The sequence below is a fragment of the Coenobita brevimanus genome, chromosome 30 (genome assembly GCF_032717465.1).
Source record: "Coenobita brevimanus isolate Jiangsu-jjx chromosome 30, ASM3271746v2, whole genome shotgun sequence".
Classification (NCBI taxonomy): domain Eukaryota; kingdom Metazoa; phylum Arthropoda; class Malacostraca; order Decapoda; family Coenobitidae; genus Coenobita; species Coenobita brevimanus.
Window position 1 is genome coordinate 1,942,166 of NC_136983.1, and position 21,837 is coordinate 1,964,002.

The window sequence follows — 21,837 nt, forward strand, 5'->3', positions numbered from 1 at the left end:
ACGGGCAAAAATAAATCGCTAAAGAGGAGGCGTTTCGAGACTTCCTTTGTAACCCATAATACGTGTGAGGCTCCTATGACCCACTTTAGGTAATTCAGGAACTAGAACATAGGTATATAGGTCGGCTACTTGCTGTATTGATTCACGCGACCTACATAGACATATTCTCTCTCTCTCTCTCTCTCTCTCTCTCGGTAACAGTGTATTGCATCGCCTTCGTGCGGTGGCGCTGGTATAGGAGGCTAATCGGGTCGCTCCACTGCCAGGTTATATAAACGTCCCTCAGTTCACTCCCCACCCTCTAACAAGTCCAAACGGTTCGAGGTGGATAATAATAATAATAATAATAATAATAATAATAATAATAATAATAATACCAATAATATTTTAGTAGTATTAGTAGTACCAATAATAATACTACAATACTACTACTACTACTTCTACTGCAAATAATAATAATAATAATAATAATAATAAAAATAAAAACAGTATTACCCTTCATGTTAATTTCCCCATTTTCCTATCAACCATATACAAACAACGAAAGGAAATACTAACGCAGCATCAAGGCCTCACAGCAAATCTAAGCATACTAACTTAGCGCTCGATATTCCCTTTATGCCAACCTGCTAACATCAAAACCTCATAACAATTCATTCTAAGCACATTAACTTAGCGCTGGATATTCCCTCTGATATCCTTTATACTAGATATTCCCTTTATGCCATCCTTTATACTGCTAACATCAAAACCTCATAACAATTCTTTCTAAGCCCACTAACTTAGCGCTGGATATTCCCCCTGATATCCTTTATACTGTTAACATCAAAGCCTCATAACAATTCTTTCTAAGCATACTAACTTAACGCTCGATATTCCGTTTATGCTATCCTTTATACTGCTAACATCGTCCTTATCGGCACAGATGGACAGATAACGTAACAATAATAATTCCATGCGAGGCTTACAACCACCTAGGGAATGTTTGTGTCTATCTATCTATAGCCCGACGCCCTAATCCCGCAAAGGGTGGCCGCAGACAAAACACCTTCAAGTCGCTCTGTCACCCACCATTTGACTACCCTCCCCCCAACTCACTCCCTCCTCCCTCAAATACCTCTCAACTCCATCCCTCCACCTCATCCTCGGTCTACCCCTCTCTCCCTCCCTCCACCTCACCTACATACACCCTCTTAGTCAGTCTTTCATTCTCCATTCTCTCCACATGTCCAAACCATCTCAGTGTATTTCTCCTAATCTTGTGTAATGTCTTGATATCTTTTTCTGCTGTTTACATAATTTTAAAAATGATAATTATTATACACGAGTAAAAACATGGAAAATAAATGTCAAATGCAAGAAACAAAACATCGCTAGATTGCATAAACACAAAATAATACTGTGTTAAATGCAAAAATAATTGAAAAATAATACTAATACATGTTAAATGAAAAAAAAAAAAAAATAGTACTAATGTGTTAAATGCAAAAATAATTGAAAAATAATACTGTGTTAAATGCAAAAAATAATAATAATAATAATAATAGTGTTAAATGCAAAAATAAATAAAAATAATACTAATGTGTTAAATGCAAACTATATCAATAAAAAATATTATATGCAAAAATAATTGAAAAATAATACTAATGTGTTAAATGCAAAATATATAAATAAAAAATAATACTAATGTGTTAAATGCAAAAACAAATACAGTAAATAATGACACGAACAAGTCAATCAACCAATCAATCCAGAATCAACCAACAAATCAATCAATCAATCAGTCCGGAATCAACCAACCAACAAATCAATCAATCTGGAATCAACCAACCAGCAAATCAATCAATCAATCTGGAATCAACCAACCAGCAAATCAATCAATCTGGAATCAACCAACAAATCAATCAATCAATCAGTCCGGAATCAACCAACCAACAAATCAATCAATTAATTAATCCAGAATCAACCAACAAATCAATCAATCAATCCAGAATCAACCAAACAACAAATCAATCAATCCAAAAAACCAACAAATCAATCAATCAATCTGGAATCAACCAACAAATCAATCAATCAATCCAGAATCAACCAACAAATCAATCAATCAATCTGGAATCAACCAACAAATCAATCAATCTGGAATCAACCAACAAATCAATCAATCAATCTGGAATCAACCAACAAATCAATCAATCAATCCGGAATCAACCAACAAATCAATCAATCAATCTGATATGATGCCTCCTGGTCTTTGAAACCCATTATTGTATTCTCGTTAAGGAAGCTCCCTAACACCTTTTCCTAAACGACGTATTCTTTTTATTATATCTTACTGCCCACTTCTGTGTAACATTAATCCCTCCAGTATCGCCATACTGCATAAATAACATACACAAGGACATTAACCAGTCATTTTAAAAAACAAATCACTAAGGAAGAGGTGTTTGGGAGCTTCCTGGACCGTTGAGAATAGTAGCACAAGAATATGCTATGTAGATCACCGAGATATGACCGACATACCCCCAGTATACTCAATTATATCCCTCCATCCGATTTTTATTCGTTCATTAATTACTAACTTCGTGTGTGTGTGTGTGTGTGTGTGTGTGTGTGTGTGTGTGTGTGTGTGAGAGAATCATCTACCAGGTTGTAAAGTACAATATCCCAAGCTCCAGTATTTTCTGGCTCTTGGTATGCGTCTCCATGTGATATCAGTGTTCCCATAATGTGGATAGACTCTCTCTCTCTCTCTCTCTCTCACACACACAGACACACACACACACACTTATTTACTACTGTATTTCTGTATCATCTACCCATGTATCTGTCTATAGCTATCTACTTACCTACCTACCTGCCTATGTACCTACACACGTTATCTATCTATATCTACTTATCTGTCTACCGATAGCTACTTTGCATTTATCCATCAACCGAAAATCACCCATCAACTCACACCACATTTTCTCTCCTCAGCGTACGATAATGATGATGATGATGACAATAGAAGTCTGTCTATCTATTGCCATACGCCTTAATCCTGTACGGGGTGCCACAAACAAATCGCCCCCATGTCGCCCTGTCCCCTGTCATTTCACTGGCCTGCTCCCAGCCCACACCTCCCTCTCTCATATACCTCTCCACTCCATCCCTCCATCTCATCCTTGGCCTCCCCCTCCCTCTTCCCTTCTCCACGTCACTCACATATTCTCACCTCGTATCTCTCGTGCTCCATCTTCTCCACATGGCCAAACAATAAAAGTACTGTAATAATAATGCCAATGCCAATTTGACCTCGATGATGATATTTTTTCCCCCACCTCAACTCACACCCCTTTTTCTCTCCTCCACAGCATACGGCAAAGTGTTTCTGGTGAGGAAGGTGTCAGGGAAGGATGCGGGGAAGCTGTATGCCATGAAGGTATTGAAGAAGGCAACCATAGTGCAGAAAAAGAAGACCACGGAACACACCAAGACAGAGAGACAGGTTCTGGAAGCTGTCAGGCAATCCCCCTTCCTCGTCACCCTCCACTACGCCTTCCAAACTGATGCCAAACTACATCTTATCCTAGGTGAGCAGCTACGATGATTTTTGCTTTATATTTTAGCTGTTCTGGTGATTTTTAGGCACTTAGAATGTCAACTAGGGTGGCGTTCTGCAATCCCCCTTCCTCTACACCTTCCAAACTGATGCCAAACTACATCTTATCCTAGGTAGGCAGCTGTGACGATTTTTGCATTATATTTTAGCTGTTCTGGTGATTTATAGACACTTATAGACTTAGAAAGACGATTTTGGAAGCAGTTACACAGTCCCCCTTCCTCATCACCCTCCGCTAGGCCTTGAAACTGATGACAAATTACATCTTATCCTTGGTAAGTCATGGTTTCATTTTAATCAAACTTAGGACTGATAATTTTGCATTCCATTCTAGGTAGTTAGACAATTTTACAATGGTATTTCATCTCACCCTGTCCTTAAGTGGGGAAAGGGGCAGGAAGACCATGATAATGATGATGGAGAGAAATTTCATAACACAGCTCTCTATTATTTCCTTTTCCTTAACATTTTTCTAATATATACTGTTTTTTTCCAGACTACGTGAGCGGCGGGGAGCTTTTCACACACCTATACCAGCGAGAGAGATTCAAAGAGGATGAAGTTCGTTTATATATTGGGGAGATAATACTTGCCTTGGAACACTTACACCAGGTATGTTATTCTCTCTCTCTCTCTCTCTCTCTCTCTTTTATTCAATCTTCATATATATTTTTGGCTCACCATGAAGGATAGACTAGCCTAACAGGGCCATACTAAATTAGCTGGTAAATAGGTCATAGATCATGATGATGATGATGATGATGGTGATGATCAGGTGCAGGAGGAGGAGGTGGAGAGGGGACGTGGGATGATGATGATGATAAGGAGGAGGAGGAGGAAGAGGAGATGGGGGAAGAAGCCTGCACTGTTTGTTACTGAATCTAGCAGGATCCAACCCAACCCAACCTAACCTAATCCTAACCCTGTCCAACCTAACCTAACTCAACTTTTAGTCTGATTTGACCCCTAATTTTTCCTAAACACAGCTGGGCATCATCTACCGAGACATCAAGCTTGAAAATATCCTGCTGGACTCAGACGGCCACATAGTACTGACAGACTTTGGGCTGAGCAAGGACTTTGTGTCGCATGATACTGAGCACCGCGCCTACTCCTTCTGTGGCACCATTGAGTACATGGCCCCCGAGGTGGTGCGTGGAGGGTCTCATGGACACGACCAGGTTAGTAGGTGTTTGTTTACCTGTCTGGCTGGCTGTCTTCTGTACCTGTCTGTGTGTCTGTCTGTCTACTGCCCATGAAGTAAAGTGGGGCAGCTCTCAGAGACATGACAGTGTCTATTTAACTAGTCCGTTTGTCTGTTTTTTGGTCAGTATGTCTGTCTATCACTATGTCTTTATCTGGCACTGTACGTGGCTCTAGAAATTGTAAGAGAAGGCTGCTGCAAACATGACCAAGTTAGCAGCTGCATATTGACCTCTCTAGCTTTCTGTCTATCTGGAATGTACCTACCCTGTCTTTAAGTGGGAAAAAGGTCATGATGAAGATGATGATGATGGTGACAATCCTTTACATCAGGAAATAAGGTATAGTAGACTAAATGTGAAGATGATGATAAAGATAACTACAGCGATAACAATTCTTTAACCCAGCAGATAAATGTAGTAAGTGCTATTCTGCATTTTCTACTTACAGGCTGTGGACTGGTGGAGTGTAGGTGTCCTCACGTATGAACTGTTGACTGGAGCTTCACCCTTCACTGTTGAGGGAGAGAAGAACAATCAGCAGGAAATATCAAGGTGGGTCTTAATATGAGGGTTTACTTCCAAGGGGTGTTTTATGTTTACTTATGCCACTAAAGGGAGAGCAACTGGTCACTCTTAGCTTGTCTTAAAAGTTTCACTGATATCTATAAAGCTAATTTGCTGTTTCACCAATTTAAAGCACCAAATGTATGGAAAAAATAGGTAAAATTTGCAAAATGATTTAGGGCTGATCTGGCCCCAAAGTCAATCTGTTCCATCACTTCATCCCTGATAACTTATCTTTACTTCATAACCTAATGTAACTAAATCTAACCTGACCTAATGAGTTCATCAAATTGAACTTAGTCTAACCTGATCCACTCTAACTTTACCTAACCTAATTTAATCTAACCTGATCCTAACTATATTCTAACCTAACCAGAATAACATTGGGATCAGTTTAACCTCTTACCTTTTTGGAAGAAATCAGTGACACCTAACTTAACCTATCCTAACCTAACCAAACCAAACCAAACATATTCTAACATGCCCTAACCAGACTGACATGGGGACAGATGCATTTTGGGGCCATGCTTAACCTGCTATATACCTTTTAGAATACATCCACAACATAACTGATTGATAACAGTACATTCAAAAAGATCATGGCAGCATAACAACAGAGATCATTGATGCTGTACAACAAGAGTACATCCCTGTAACAACAAAACCACCTGTAACTGTAAATTGCTTGTCAACAGACGCATATTGGAGACGCAGCCACCCCTACCCAGTGAGCTGTCCCCTGAGGTGCGTGACCTGATCTCACAGTTGCTGGTGAAGGACCCAAGACAACGGCTAGGAGGAGGCCCACTGGACGCCTCGGAAATCAAGCAACATAAATTCTTTAAAGTAAGTAGGGTTGCTAGAGGCAGACCAAAAAAGACAGGGCAAAGTCATTGTGTGACCTCATGGATATGGGACTGAATACAGAGGCTGCAATGTGGACAGCTGCCATTGGATGACCAAGGCCAATGCATGCAAGCATGTTGGAGTCTTTATAAACGAAGCAAAACAACATGAAGTATTAAGAAATTAAACAGCATGTATGGATTCAGTGCCCAAGATGTAACTGAGAGTACAGTACAGTACTGTACTTCAGTCATGTAAGGCCACCAAGGGCAGTAGGCTGGTCATTCACCCTTAAATTAATTAGACTGCAGTAGCCTAGCGCTGGACCTTCACAACTCACAAGGCAGGGTAATGTTTTTATTTTTAATTTTTACTTTACCCCCCCAAAAAAAAAAAAAATGTCTACCAGTACCTTTTCCTTGTCAAAAAGAGAATTTTGGCTCTCTTTCCACATATGCTTTCTGAACTCTGCCTCACCCCATCCTTGTATGGGAAAAAGGAAAGGATTATGATGATGATGATATGATGATGATGATGATTGACAACAACAACAATAATGATGATAATGTTTAATTCAAGTTCTCCTCTTATCCACAGAATCTCAACTGGGATGACCTCGCTCAAAAGAAAGTACCTGCTCCCTTCGTTCCAAGAATTAGTGACGAATTGGACGTCAGTAATTTTGCTGAGGAATTTACAAAGATGGTGCCTCAGGATTCTCCAGCCATTGTTCCACCCGATGTAGATAAAATATTTAGTGTAAGTACAGTAAGATAGGAGTAAGTGTGTGTGTTTGGATGAGTAAATTGGGAATGTGTCATCCTGTCTCGGCTACCTCCCTTTCTTTGGGGGAAACAGCCTATGTATATATATTCCCCTAAGTATATAGACGGACAGTAAGGAAGTATATACTCGTACTGTACTGTATTGTTGGTGCTGGAGAGGTTTGCCTTCACGTGGTGGCACTGATAAAACTAGGTGACTTCACTGCCTGGGTACACAATCACTGCCTGGTTACACAAACATCCCTCATTTTCCTCCTTATCCTCAAAAGTCGGATGGTGGACTGCAGGAGGAAAGTCTGAGCCTGCAGTCCACTGGGTTCACATTTCAGATGAATCTTTGGTTAATCCAACTACTCCTGCTACTACTATTACTGATATACTGTACTCTGTTCACTTTAACCAGGCATAAAATTGCAATTTCTCCATTCTGTATGCTAAGCTAGAAGATATCAACACTTAAATATGGTACTATACCTTTTTACTCTAACTTGGCATAAAACTGGTATCTCGTCATCTTGAATATTGAGTTGTAACAAGGGATTAACAAGAGAATATGATGCTAGTCATTAAAGAAGTGCTATGGAAATATGTAGAGCCAAAGTAATCTATTATGCCATTGAGCTACACAAAATACAGCTGCAAAAGGACAAATAAGTAATAACTGGGCCAAGTTAAGGTAAAAGCACTATAGTTATGGAAAGGATGCAGGGCTGTAGTATTGTCTTCCCGCTACTTTGTCATTAAGCAACCGGAAATAGGCTGAAAAAGGATGAACTTCTCAGCCATGTTAAAGTGAATGAACTGTAGTTTGAAACATATTACAGATATCATAAAATTTGATGTCTGCTGCCATGTTAAAATAAATGAACTGTAGTTTATTTGGAGTAACTTATATAGATCTTACAGTACAGTACTTGATATCCTGCACTGAGTCAGTGAGTAAAGCTGTTAGTCTAAACTTGGGGTCCCACGCCTTAAATGGGGTAATACGAGACTGGCTGTTGCCAATATTTAATTCATATGTCAGTATAGAAGTAAAGAAAGGAGGACAGAAACATTACGCTGGTGACAACAGAAATAGATAGAGGATGGTAGTGGCAGTACAAAATTATGAGACGAGAGGAGAGCAAGACTATGAGACGCACAGGTAAGATGAGAAAACAGAAGAGACAAAGGAAGAAAAGTATGGGAAGGGGGGAAGAGAATATTACACGTGATGGTGCTACAATATATCACCTCCATGTCATCCTGTCCTCAACCATCACACTGCCCTCCCTCCATCTCATACCCTTATTCACACAGTTCACCATACTAATACATTTGTGCATCAACAGGGCTATTCCTATGTGGCACCGTCAGTCATCTTCACCGACAACGCCATCAGTGATTCTCTGTATAAAGTATCGCCAGACAGAAGACCTTCTACAACTAACTTATCCACCAATTTCAAAGTAAGATTAATATAACAGGTTTGTGATATATCTTGCCTGTGTGTGTGTGTGTGTGTGTGTGTGTGTGTGTGTGTGTGTGTGTGTGTGTGTGTGTGTGTGTGTGTGTGTGTGTGTGTGTGTGTGTGTGTGTGTGTGTGTGTGCGTGCATGCATGCATGTTTTTACCATCAACTCTTTTAGTTTAATTACAACTTTGTCATTTAAATTGGACTACCATCAGATGATTTTATTCATCAGCCTTGTTCAGCCCTAGCAATGAACGGGGTGATTAGGGTTACAGTAATTATGTTTGTACCTTCAGTTGTATAAGCCACATTTAACCTATTCAGTTATTCAAGTCTCTTCTAAGCACCCCCCTCCCCCCAAAAAAAAAAAATAATAATAATAATAATAATAAACTGAAAAGTAGTAGTAGTAGTAAGAATAAACTATAAAAGAAACCATACTTCTGAAGCAGTTAAGTCCACTACAACTTCATAAAAACTCTTTAAACCTCCATTGCCATTAAAAAAAACTATTTGCCATTTCTTCCCCAATTTTCAGCACCAGTTGTAGATAAATATACAGATAGATAGATGGATTGATGGATAAACAGACAGATAAATAGATAGATAGTTGTTTGGATACAGTTGTGATATTTTTTAGCACATCCCTGACATATACAGCAGTAGTTTTAGTGGTGTCGGTAGTTGTAAACCTCGGCTCACGTTGGCATGTACCGGGTGGACTGTCAAGAGTTGTCCTTCTTCTGCTGTCTTCCATCTTTTCTGGGGGAGGGGGGGGGGGATTGGGAGGGGTCTGAGGAATAGTTGTTATTGGTGAGAGATACAGTACTCAAATTTTTCTGTTTCAATTATTTTGCCTACTCTCCTGTCACTGTTCCTTTACAAAAGAACACCCACGCAGTTAGGCTGTAGGAGATAAGGTGTAAAATGATGCCTTCACTGTCCGTCTCACAGCTAAAAATCAGAAGATATGAGATGTGGAAGAAAGTGTAGAGAGATGAATATTAATCTTTTCAAGCAAAGGATTCTCCATTCTTCCACAAGTATGAAGAAGTGTACTAGGTAAAGGAGCTAGCATACTCGTTCCTGATAATAACAATATCTTAATCCATCCATCCATCCATCATCCAATCCTATGTCGCCCCATGAGGAGTGTCGGAACCTGAGGCTAGGCAAGCTGGTCCTGATATTTAAGATGAGAATGAAATATCTATTGACCAATTCTGTACTCTGTTTAGTAGCTCTGACCATATTTCCATGAGTTTCCATTCTTTCAAGTGTATGATTTGGACAGTGGAAGTGTGCTAAGTGAAGGAAACTTACTTGGTACTAATAATAATACTGTAATGCCTTAATCTGTAGAGACTAATTCTTTACATGCTCCATTTAGTAACTCTTATTTTATTTCCAGGATTCTCCATTCTTCCAAGTGTATGATTTGGATAGTGGAAGTGTACTGGGTAAAGGCAGTTTCAGTGTATGCCTGGAATGCACCCACAAGATCTCAAAAAAGTCCTACGCTGTCAAGATAGTCTCACGCAAGCTGGACTGTCAACAGGAGATCAACATTCTTAGAGCTTGCCAAGGACATTCCAACATTGTTAATTTCCATGAAGTATTTTATGATGAGGTAAGTCACAGAAATGATTTACACTATCCTATGTTGATAGTCTACCAAGGACATTCCAAAAATACTGAAATTGCTGGACTACCGACAAAATACAGCACTGACAGTCTTCAAAACACTGCTTGATTTTATACCACTGACCACCAAAATATACAGGGTGTCCTGGGAGGAAAGGGCATATCGCTGGGAAATGATAGAGGAGGGAATTCTAAGAAAAAAAATCCTCTGTCAACATGGGTTCAAATCTCAGCTGTTACAGAGATACAATTACTGATAAACACTGGTAAATAGGGTGAATAATGAAGGAGAATAATTTCACCCATACCTGTAGATAATCAATAACTCCATAAAGCCTGAGATTAGGACCAGCGTTGATATGGTATTCTATACTTTGAATTCCCTTATCTGTTAATTCCTAAAGATATGCCATTTTTCTCACCGGACACCAATGCATATTATTACCTCCAGCTAAATCACGTGCTAAACTGGCAACTTTGACTGGCTGCTATCATATCTAATCAAGGGAACACCACACATGCACTAATTCCTCTTTTAACACACTTGCATATTTTTCACTATAAGGCTTTCAATAAAGAAATGCCTTTTCCATAACACCACTGTTCATTAGTGACCCTTTCAGTACCAATACATTGATGTGCTTTACTGAATTAGTCTTGCCATTTCCAAACAATTTTTATTCAGTCTAGGGAAGACCTCTTGTAATGAAGGGCTAAATTAAGGCAATACCTAACCTCTCCAATGTAGAAAAAATTGATCTAAAGCCGAGGAAAATTGTTTGGAGACAGCAGGAATGAAATGGAAAATATGTCAGCGGATTCAAAAGGTTAACTGGTCTGGATGTACAGTGGAGGGTCTGGGGTAATACAGCTTAATACTATACGTCATTCACTTTAACTTTGCCTAGATTTTTGTTCATTTACTGATTAATTTTCATAACTTAATGACAGAAGAACAATACTGTGGTTGTACACCCTTTCCATGGAACGTCTTCATGACTAGCACCATATTCTTGTGTTAATCTGTTCCATGTCCTTCCCATCAGACTTCTTCATGACTAGCACCATATTCTAGTGTTGATCTGTTGCTACAGCTCAGCAATAAAAATGAAGAGATGGCAGTTTTAAGCCACATTAAAGTGAACAGAGTATAGCTGTTAACTTAAGTCACTGATTTCTTTACACTCCCTATGCACTGCAGTATTTTAATACACATGGATATTCTCAGTCATGTCATCATATACCTTTTTATTCTTATCTGCAGTAAATTTTATTCTTATTTGCATTAACTAAATGGGTATGATTTTTATATATTGAAGATGGAAATATCTAACTGAGGCATAACCCTCACTTAAAGCAATTTCCACTTAGCACTCCAGTTTTTAGGAATATATTTACAGTATGTTACTAAGTGAAGAATTACTGTACACACAGTAGTGATGCAATTACAGTACTACTACACCTTGTCTATTAACTGTTCATCTCAGGCACGCTCATACATGGTGACAGAGCTACTGCCATATCATCATCGTCTCTCCTCCCCATCTCCTAGTCTATACAGCATTAAAAAACCTGATAATGGTAGAACTATAGTAATCAGCAGCATATCTAGCATAATAAGCCACACACACATTCATAGACCATTCAAGCTCCCAGATCCTGACTGCACCTCTTATGAATTATCATCTACACTCTGGTGCATCACATTATCAGCTGATCTACAGTCACATGCTTTGATCCCCAAAGGCAGGCAGCAAATGAATCACCTCACGTCACCTTGTCTTCCACTGTCAGACTGTTCTTTCTCCAACTCTCATCCCCTCTCTTATACTCCATTCCTTCATCTTAGTCTCTCCCAATCCCCTCCCCCTCTCTCTAACTTACATACACTCCCCTAGTTAGTCTTTTCACAACTAACCTATTAAATACCCATCTCAGGCACACACCTACATAGTGATGGAGTTGCTGCGCGGTGGTGAGCTCCTGCAGCGAATTAGGCATCACCAGCGCTTCACTGAGGCACAAGCATCCTCCATCATGCGAAGCTTAGTCTCTGCCCTCCACCATATGCACAAAAAGGGCATCGTTCACAGAGATCTTAAACCAGAGGTGAGTATACTGGAGTATGTTTGTCCTAACCTGACAAAGTCCCTAACCCTCTTGCCACTGCCATTTTATAAGTAGGCCATGACAGAAAATACAGCATGACCCTGGTGACACCCAGATGGCAGGGGTGCTCTAAATGTGTACACAGTTCCAAGGTTCCCACACACGGCCATTAGGACATACAACTCTGAACCCACTGTTAATCTCTCCTTGATGACAATCATATTAAATCCTGGGACTGCACGGTCTGTCCCTGGTCATGAATTATCTTTAAGCAAGATCTCCGAACCATAGATTTTCTCTCTTTATATTATTTAAGCAAGACCAAGGTTGTAATACCGCAATAATAACACAATTTGAGTAATGCAATTTTAAATACCATTATAGTCTTTCAGCAAAGCCTCGAAGGTAGCTATGTCTCCCACAGAACCTCCTCTTTAGAGAATTCTGAAGAATCAGACCAAGAGCATAACAACAGAACAGCTTTATGTACAGTAATACAGCTTGAAATATAATCGTAGTTTTTATCCAAAAAAAATTACAACCAACAAACCTCAAACTCATATATTTCTTCCACAGAACCTCCTCTTCAAGGACTCTTCAGAGGACTCAGAGATCAAAATTGTTGACTTTGGGTTTGCACGTGTGATGCCCGACAAAGAGAAGGACGGAAACATGAAGACCCCTTGTTTCACTCTCCATTATGCCGCGCCGGAGGTTCTGAGGCAGGCTATGCAACAGGGAGCAGGTGGATATGACGAAACCTGCGACTGGTGGAGCTTAGGAGTGATATTGGTGAGTATTTTGTGTTGTGTTGTGTTGTGTGAGTGCATGCATGCGTGCGTTTTAGGTCCACTTCTCCAGAGACGATTGGATGTTTTTCATCATGTAATGCTGTCAGGGTTAGGCTGGTCATCTACCCTTAACTGTTATGAACTAAGCCAGCCTAGCTTTGGTCCCCTACATGTCAGTGGAGTAATAGCCTGTGGGATTGCCTACTCTGGCTTGCATACATTTGATGATAATGCCTTTTATTTTACTCTCACTGTTTTTTGTTTTTGTTTTTTTTACTTCAGTACACAAAGCTTTTAAGGGGAAATGTGGATGGTATTTTATTTTAGTCTCACTGATTTTCCTTTCTTTCAGTACACAATGCTGTCAGGGAGAGCTCCATTCCAGTCCAGAAGTAAAGATGACACTTCAGCTTCCATAATAGCCAGGATAAAGGATGGAATGTTTGATATGTCTGGGCCTGAGTGGATCTCCGTTTCATCACAGGCAAAGAAATTAATAAAAGGTATGGTATATCTTATTCTGATTTACTTTTTTATGTACACTTAGGCTAGTCCTCTTTTAAAGTTGTTCAGTAATTAACACTTTTCCACTTAAGGGTGTTCTTATTTAGCTAATTATGAAACTGTTTTGAATCAGAAGTTATTGTTTTCTTTGCCTTTTAATATTTCGTTCAAGAACCAGAATCATGTCACTTAACGCTGCTTTACTTTACCCCTTCAGTCAAGTGAGGTATTTTTTTTATTTTACTCTTGCTGTCTTGAGATTATTTTACTCAGCTTTGGAGTGATTTTTCTGAGCTGCAAGTGTTTGATATGGCCCTAATAAACCCCTTCAGTACAAGGTGCCTTTTCTAAAACATATACAATTGTCTGTTGGCAGTAAGAATAAGCTGAAACTAACATCACAGGACTGAAGGGGTTAAAAGTTGTAGCTAGTTTGCCTACACACATCAAAGACTCTTAAGGGAAAAAGTGATTGGATTACAGCAACAAATTTTGAGATTTACCCATAGAACATCACTTGTAGCTACTATTTATGAGCAACTCCTATAATGGGGCTGCTTAATCCCTTCAGTATGATCCCATCTTTTGTACGGTAATAAATTAGTCTTGTTCCCCCAAAATACCTGAGAGACTTTGTACTGGAAGGATTAAATATGGCCTTCATTATCCCTGTCATTACAAAAGGTCTCCCATTAGCTGAAAAAAATCATCCAGAGGCAGCAAATTTAAACCACTAAAAAGATGGTATTACAGTGAATAGGTTAAGATGAATCCTGATTGAGCCATATGTCAATATTTTCCATTACTTGGGGATTTTCTAGATAATGTATGTGTGACTGTGTGCTGGAGTACTGTAGTCAGGATGGTATGGTGATTTATGGGGCACTGTACATACAGGTAGATGTTCAGAGGGAAAGATACCTGGCATAATAAAACAAAACTGACAATGATTTCCATCTGTAAACCAACATAAAATATACAGTATATCCACTTCTCCCTTACCCTTCTTCCCTTTCCCCTCCCTTACGTATAATCCTACTGCTGCCCTTCCTCACTTCCCCATCTTCATTCCTCCATACCTCCCCTCATCACCTTTCCCTTTCCTATCCCCAACCTTCATTTATTCCTACACCTTATCCTACTGTTTGCCTCCCTCCATTCCTCCCCCTCCCCCTTCTCTACCTCGCCCTTCTCAACTCTCCCTCCCTCATTCATACATATCCCATTATGCAAATAAATCACATGGTTTCATGAGATTCATAGATATGCTAATGTCCATAAAGAAAAATTAAACATGAAAATATCCCAAGCACTTTCATTTATTCACATCTTCAGGGGAGAACAAGATGTGATAATACAAAAGTGTTCAGGACATATTTGTGTATTGTTTTTCCTTGTGGATTTCACCAGTGAAATGAGCCACACACTCACTCAAACACCATTCACCCTCCACGAGCCCTGACTTCACCTCAGTGGCCTATACATCAGCACACCCGTCACATTACAGTACCTGCCAAACAGTCAATCCACTGACTATCATTAAAAAATAAAAATGCCAAACCCTGGTGATGTGCTCACTTCATACATAATTCATTGTATCACCATAACCCCCATCATTTCTCTAGCCCCATAAATTTCCATATGCTAACTTCTCTTCTTACATCTCACTTACTGTATTCATCTGCTTTCTTCCAACTGTGTATAATATCTGCTTTTGCACATCTGACAGTACATGTACTGTGATAAGAACTACTATCGATATCTATTGCCAGTTGCTTTAATTCCAGTAGGGATGGCCACAAACAAAGTGCCTCTATGCTGCTCAATCCTCTGCCATTTGCTTACCTTCCCTCCACCTCACAACCCCCTCTCATATATCTCTCCACTCCATCCCTCCATCTCATCCTTGGTTTCCCCCTCCACCTCACCCACATAAACACCCCTTATTATTCTCTCAGTCACCTTCCTCTCCACATGGCCAAACCATCTCAGAGTACCGTATATTTCTTAACTCGTTCAGTCACATCTACATCAACACACGATATTTTTCTGTTTTAAATGCGACTGGTACTATGACTACGCAAATTATGTCTCGATATTTTCAACTTCCACGTACTCCAAAGCAAGAGGCCAATTTTATATGGTGTTTTAACAGGGCTTCTGACTGTGGATGCCTCAAGACGGCTGACCATCACAGACCTGCTGCAGGATGAGTGGCTGCAGGGTGGTCCACCATTCATGTACTCCTCCACACCCCTCATGACCCCAACCATCCTCAGCGCCAGACCCACACTTAATGGACCTGTTTCCGCTGAGGCTGGCGTCAAACAGACCTTCCATGCATTCCATATGGCCACAAGGGAAGGATTCAGATTACTGGTAGGTACCTGATGACACTTAATTGAAGTTGTGAACTGAATGGCAGGCAGATTATTGTACCACTTCAAATGTGCATCAGATTACAGTAGCTACACATTTATACATTATATTTATATGTCTGAGATATGTGTCGAAATATAAATTGGTGGACTCTGGTAAATCAGCTTTACATGTAGCAATGAACTTTAATATGGTAGCTACTTTTTCTTTCATTTACTGTAAATTTAGCTGCAGAAAGAGACATAAATGAAGGCAATATATAGCCTATAATGAGGGCTGCATATATCCATTTATATATATAAGCACACACAGACTTCCATTTTATCTTTGTTGTTGTGTTGCATCTCTTCTCGTCTGTTGCTACTACTTTAGCCATTACTCTTCAGCACAAGTGTTCAGCTCAGGAACTGCCTTCCTCAGTCTGGCTTTCCACTGTTTGTGACATCCTGTGTTTTAAATGCAGTGTGTCCAGGCATCTTGATATGATCAGATCTTGATCTGTGTTTCTTTTATCCAAACTTCTTGGGAAGCAGCAACTTTTGCAGTCTCTCAGCCTTTAGGTCTTAAAAAAAAAAAAAGTAAATAAATAAATAAAAAATCCTTTATTCACACAACATGATGTATGAACACAAACAGCTCAGCTGTGACAGGAGAGAGCAATTTAGGACTCATACGCTGCACAAATAAAAGTTGATTATTTTATGCAGTATTATGCTTTGACACGGTGTTCCATTATCTGCCTTTTTCCTTGCAGGATGTGAGCAATGCACGGTTGGCTCAGCGACGCAAGAACAAGAAGTCCTCCACTGATGCCAGAAGCCACTCCTCTACCTCATCCCTTTCCTCTACCTCGTCTGCGTCTTCCCTCACGTCGGCTCGCACCCCAAGCAAGTCAGATCGCTGCAGTTCCTCCCTCGGTGCTACCCCAAAGAAGGAGGAGAGCATATTTGACTTTGGTGAAGCCAGGGTGAAGGCATACCTGTCTAGTATAGAATCCCCGACAAACACATCCTTCCCGGCCACCCCTAGCATGGTCCTCACCCTGCCCAGCCCACGCTCCAAGGCCAGCTCCAAGGGCAGTTCCTTAGGCTCCTTTGACTTCTCCAGAGATGACCGATCCTCAGAACTAGCCAGCAAATCCGATGTGTCGGCAACTTTGTCCCCCGACATCAGTTCCCCGAGCAGTTCCACAGTGTCTTACAAGAAACAGGAACAGTGCCTTGTATCTCATAAACAATGTGATGTGGTTGCCTCTAAGGGTTGTGAGGTTGCTCCCGGCTCTTTCCCCTCAAGTGTGATAGGTAATGAGTTCACTGGCCCACAGACAAGGTCCAGGAAACGTAAGCTAGAAAAAATCTGTGATCCTGAAGTGACTGTTGTGAAGCACATGTTCAAAGGTAGAAACACTCGGAGTAAAAGATTTGATACTATAGTGATAGATGATTGATGAGTGAGAGTTTTAAGGCATTATAAGTCAATTTCCAGATTTGATTTAAGAGTATTTTATCCTATAATGTAAAGCTCTATGAGATTGCTTTATTATATACCTTGAATATTATATATCTGATCTGATATATGTACATAAAGAATATATTATTACTAAGACAGATTTACTCTAATATATGCTAGGTAGGATTTACAATGTGCAATCAGAAAAAAAATCTATAAATAAATTGCATGTATGCACTTTACAGTACTACTGGTATGTTTTTTTCTTTGGATCCATATACATCTATATATCTGCAGTGATAGAATAGTATACCAGTAGCTACGGTATAGTTCACTCCATTCATCCATTCCATCATCCAATCTTATGTTGCCCCATGAGAAGCGTAGGAGCCCGGGGTTAGGCAAGCTGGTCCTGACATTTAAGATGAGAGTGACCAGCCTTGCTCATCCCTGAGTGGCATTACGTGAGCAATAAATCCCAACCATCCCTTGGGTATAAACCAACACAGACTCAATAGGATTGGAGTGCCTTAATTACCCACTAAACCACCAGGCACCATAATTTGGTTATATGGTTAACACCCAGCATGGTAAATGGTTTCCTGGTGTACTGGAAACCACTTGGCTTGTCACTCAGAGTCACCCGTAGGCAGAAAGAAGAGGAAAGAATGAAGGAAAGGAAGACAGAAGAGGGAGTGTAAAGTCACCCGTAGGCAGAAGGAAGACGAAAGAAGGAAGGAAAGAAAGACAGAAGAGGGCGTGTAAAGTCACCCATAGGCAGAAGGAAGACGAAAGAATGATGGAAAGAAAGACAGAAGAGGAAGGAAGGAAGAGAGGAAAGGGCAGACACCCAAAGCAGCACTACATCAAGTGAGTGGATGGTGCACTTTTACTATAGTCTTTTTCCCTTGGCTCAAGCTTTTGTCTTCCAGCTTATTTCATGTACCTTAATGGCAGAATAAGACAATACCATACAGTACTATGGCTCCACACGCTTGTCATAGCACTCCATCATTAACATCAATTATTTTGGTATGTTAATCTATTGTTACAACCCTGTATTCAGGATGGTCTGATGGTAGACTAGGCCAAGTTAGTGTAAAACGGGTACAAGTGGAGATTTTCATCCTTCTGCAGCTTATTTACCATAACTTGGGGACAGAATAAGACAATACTACAGCTCTACATCCTTTCCATAGCTCTTCTCCATGACAAAGACCATATTCTAAAGTTACCATAATCTTTTGTTATAAGTCCCCACTCATGATGGAGATGGCAAGTTCCCAGTTAAAGTAATCATTTAAAAAGTATCACGTGTCCAGAAGCAATCCTAAATACAGTAGCTACATGAAGGCTTTGATCAGAAAAACCAATGACTATAAAATTCTTGAATATGACACCAATTTTTTTCATTATATCATCATCATCATCATCATCGTCATCCGGACCTCCTTTCCCATCCTAGGGTTGCACGAGGAGTAGTAACGCCCAGACAGCCCAAGTTTGCCTAATCCAATGGGCCATGCTTCCATTCACTCATTATTCAAGCCCCCACATTGGCTCTGTCTGATACACCAAAAACATTCACCACATTCTGTAGCTTCACATAAAAGTATCCGCTGTCATGTAAAGATGGGGTGCCAAATCCCCGATTGTGCACTTTTTCTCACAACACTCATCCAGCCAGCTCGATCTCCCGTCAGTTCCCTAGCCTCACTGACTTCCATACCTCTCTTCCTCAAACACTCATCCACTATAAAGCTCCACCTTCTCCCTAACCTACCTCACTTCCTCCCTCCTAGAAATTCACTAAGATATACTTTTTTCACCACTCTGTTGTTATTCATTCTCTCCACATGACCATTCCATCTCAGTACACTCTCTTCGATTCTGTTGTCCACCGACTTCCTCACTCCACATCTTTCACGAATCACATTACTTCGTATCCTATCCACTCTCTGTATTCCACGTAGGCTACATTCCTCTGCAGTCCCATCTCCACTGCTCTCACTCTTGACTTTCCATTTTCATGCCACACCACAGTCTCACATCCATATGTTAAAGCTGGCACTAACACTCCTTCATGTATGCCTCGTGCAGTTGCAACACTCAAGCCTTTGTTTCATTGCACCAGCTACTTTTCTTCCTTGTGTCACTCTACTTTCCACTTCTTTTGCGCATTTTCCTCTCTTTTCTATCACTATACCCAAGTATTTGAACTCTCACCAATTCCAGTCTCTCTCCATTCACTGTAACATCACACTGGGAGTCACCTTCTCTCTTAATAACCATCACTTTACTCTTTTCTACATTTACTCTCAATGCACGACTATCACACACATTAGCAAAACTCTGCACTAGTCTATCAAGTTCTTGTCTGGTATTTGCAAGTAGTACTGCATCATCAGCGTACAACAAATTTGAGATACGGTACTCCATCCATCACCATTCATTACCAATGACACTCCTCTCTCCATTACTCCTGTTTTTACTGCTCTCATCACCCCATCCATATATATATTGAACAACTATGGGGGCATCACACAATCTTGTCGCACTTCCACACCAATCGTGAACCATTCACTTTGATGCCCATTTACCCTTACACATGTGACATGCTTCACTACCATCATAAAAACTCTTGACAGCACCTAACAGCTTGCCATCTACATCGTACATGTGCAAAACCTTCCACATTCCTTCACTGTTTACTTTGTTGTATGCCTTTTCCAGATCCATGAATGCCACAAATACCTTATGATCCTTCTCCACTAGGCCTATCTGTCTTACTGCGAATATTTGATCCACACATCCTCCGTCACTCCTAAAGCCACCCTGTTCATCACTCACCAGGACTTCTGATACAGTAGGCTACCGTGCTCCTCATGTTATTTGTGGCAATTGGTGTCACCCATCAAATATCCTGCACCACCCAAGAAGAGGCAGAAGTTGGGGAAAGCCAGGAACAAGAAGGACCCCAAGACCCAGGAACAAGTCCCAGTGCAAACCTTGAGAACATTCAGGAAGTAACTGTACCTGAACCAAAGCAGCTGCAATCCCCTCAACCATCCAGAAACCAAGCACACGACGACAACCAGAACTCCAGAGGCTGACAACACTACTACTAATTCACAGCAACTGCAATCCCCTCAACCACCCAAACAAACACACCATGGCAACCTAACTCCGGAGGCTGACAACAACTCCACTACTAACTCCAACAGGTCAGAACCGCCTAGCCCTCTAATGACAGTGACAGTCATCAAGAAGAGCAAAGACTGGAAAGCCAACAAAGTTCCAAGTTCCCTCCAGTTGCACCACCATTACCATTACAGTCAATCACCTGCTGGTACCACCTGGGTATCTGAACATAAGGAACCCAGAAGCATGAAGTAGCAGCAGTTACTCTCACAAAGCCCGCCAACACCTGATCTGACAGAAATAAGAAGCAAATCATATGCCAGTACCGATGACCAAGAACTGTAGCCTACACCATCACAATCGCTAGCACTGAGGCCCGCTCCCAACCTTTCAACCTCCAGCTATTTTTACTCTTTCTCCTTAGTACTCGCCTTCAGTAAGCTCTTATTCTCCTTTCACCCTACTCCCCACCCAACTTTCTGTCTATCCCAATTTGCTGTCTGGTAAGAGAGGTGTAAATGTGCAAAGGATGTGGAAAACAGAATGGAAAGTCAGGTGGCTGATGCTATGAAGGCTTGGTATGAAACGTGTGTGTGTTGCAGCTGCGAAAAGATTACATAATGAAGTCAAGTATGCTGCCCACAATTCTCAATACCATAAGGCTGTGAGACCTAATTACAACTCTGATACGATAACAGACGATGGAAAGCTGTTGAGTTACGAATCCCGCTTATAACAAACACAAGGGAGGGGAAATTTAATAAGAACGAGCCTAGAATTTCATAAAGCAATGAGGGGATTAATTCGTCTTCGTTAGTTGGGTGTGAACAAGAACCGAAGAACAGGTTGGCTTCCGTTTGGTTCGGTTTGCGTACACGTAAAAATGTAATTAATAATATTCAAAATCTTACAGCTACAGTAATCGGGTAACATAAGGTGAAAAAATATATATGTCTGGTATGGAAGGTCTAGATTCTCAAAGTAAATATGGCCAAACTTAGTACTAACCTGCTTGTCCCATGGCGCTCACTCGTTCGTGTTTTTCTCCCCTTCCCTTGCCGTATTTTGCCTGCCATCGCTGGGCTGGTGTTTAGAACGTTCCAGTTGGAGTGGGGATCCTGCACTACTGTAGTTCGATCCCCGTGAGGTGACTAGAGAACGTCAATTTTCATCTCACGGAACCGGGACACTCGCACGACTAGAGTACGATGACAGTTGCGTGAAATTCAGTGACCTAAGGCACGTTGCGTCTCCTTGGTTACTAGTCATGTTCTACTCCAATCAGAGTTCACCCAGCTATCACCTGAGGTAAAGAGGGATTAGGGGTCTTTGTCAAGTGAAAACAAACATCATATGTTCTTCTA

The 21,837-nt window shown here is 40.6% G+C and overlaps 1 protein-coding gene across 3 annotated transcripts in view; it reads left to right on the top strand.

Annotated features, from left to right (window-relative positions):
• LOC145395226 (ribosomal protein S6 kinase alpha-5-like) overlaps positions 1 to 17,570 on the top strand; it is a 99,766-nt gene extending 82,196 nt beyond the window's left edge. For all 3 annotated transcript variants that reach the window (XM_080268915.1, XM_080268916.1, XM_080268914.1), the window contains 13 exons: positions 3,354 to 3,572; positions 4,098 to 4,213; positions 4,588 to 4,782; positions 5,255 to 5,358; positions 6,066 to 6,216; positions 6,814 to 6,975; positions 8,336 to 8,452; positions 9,868 to 10,086; positions 12,039 to 12,209; positions 12,786 to 13,001; positions 13,353 to 13,503; positions 15,660 to 15,883; positions 16,638 to 17,570. In XM_080268915.1, the coding sequence (XP_080125041.1) occupies positions 3,354 to 3,572; positions 4,098 to 4,213; positions 4,588 to 4,782; positions 5,255 to 5,358; positions 6,066 to 6,216; positions 6,814 to 6,975; positions 8,336 to 8,452; positions 9,868 to 10,086; positions 12,039 to 12,209; positions 12,786 to 13,001; positions 13,353 to 13,503; positions 15,660 to 15,883; positions 16,638 to 17,330 (2,738 nt within the window). In that variant the 3' untranslated portion in view covers positions 17,331 to 17,570. The remainder of the gene's footprint in view (positions 1 to 3,353; positions 3,573 to 4,097; positions 4,214 to 4,587; positions 4,783 to 5,254; positions 5,359 to 6,065; positions 6,217 to 6,813; positions 6,976 to 8,335; positions 8,453 to 9,867; positions 10,087 to 12,038; positions 12,210 to 12,785; positions 13,002 to 13,352; positions 13,504 to 15,659; positions 15,884 to 16,637) is intronic.
• Positions 17,571 to 21,837: the final 4,267 nt, after the last annotated feature.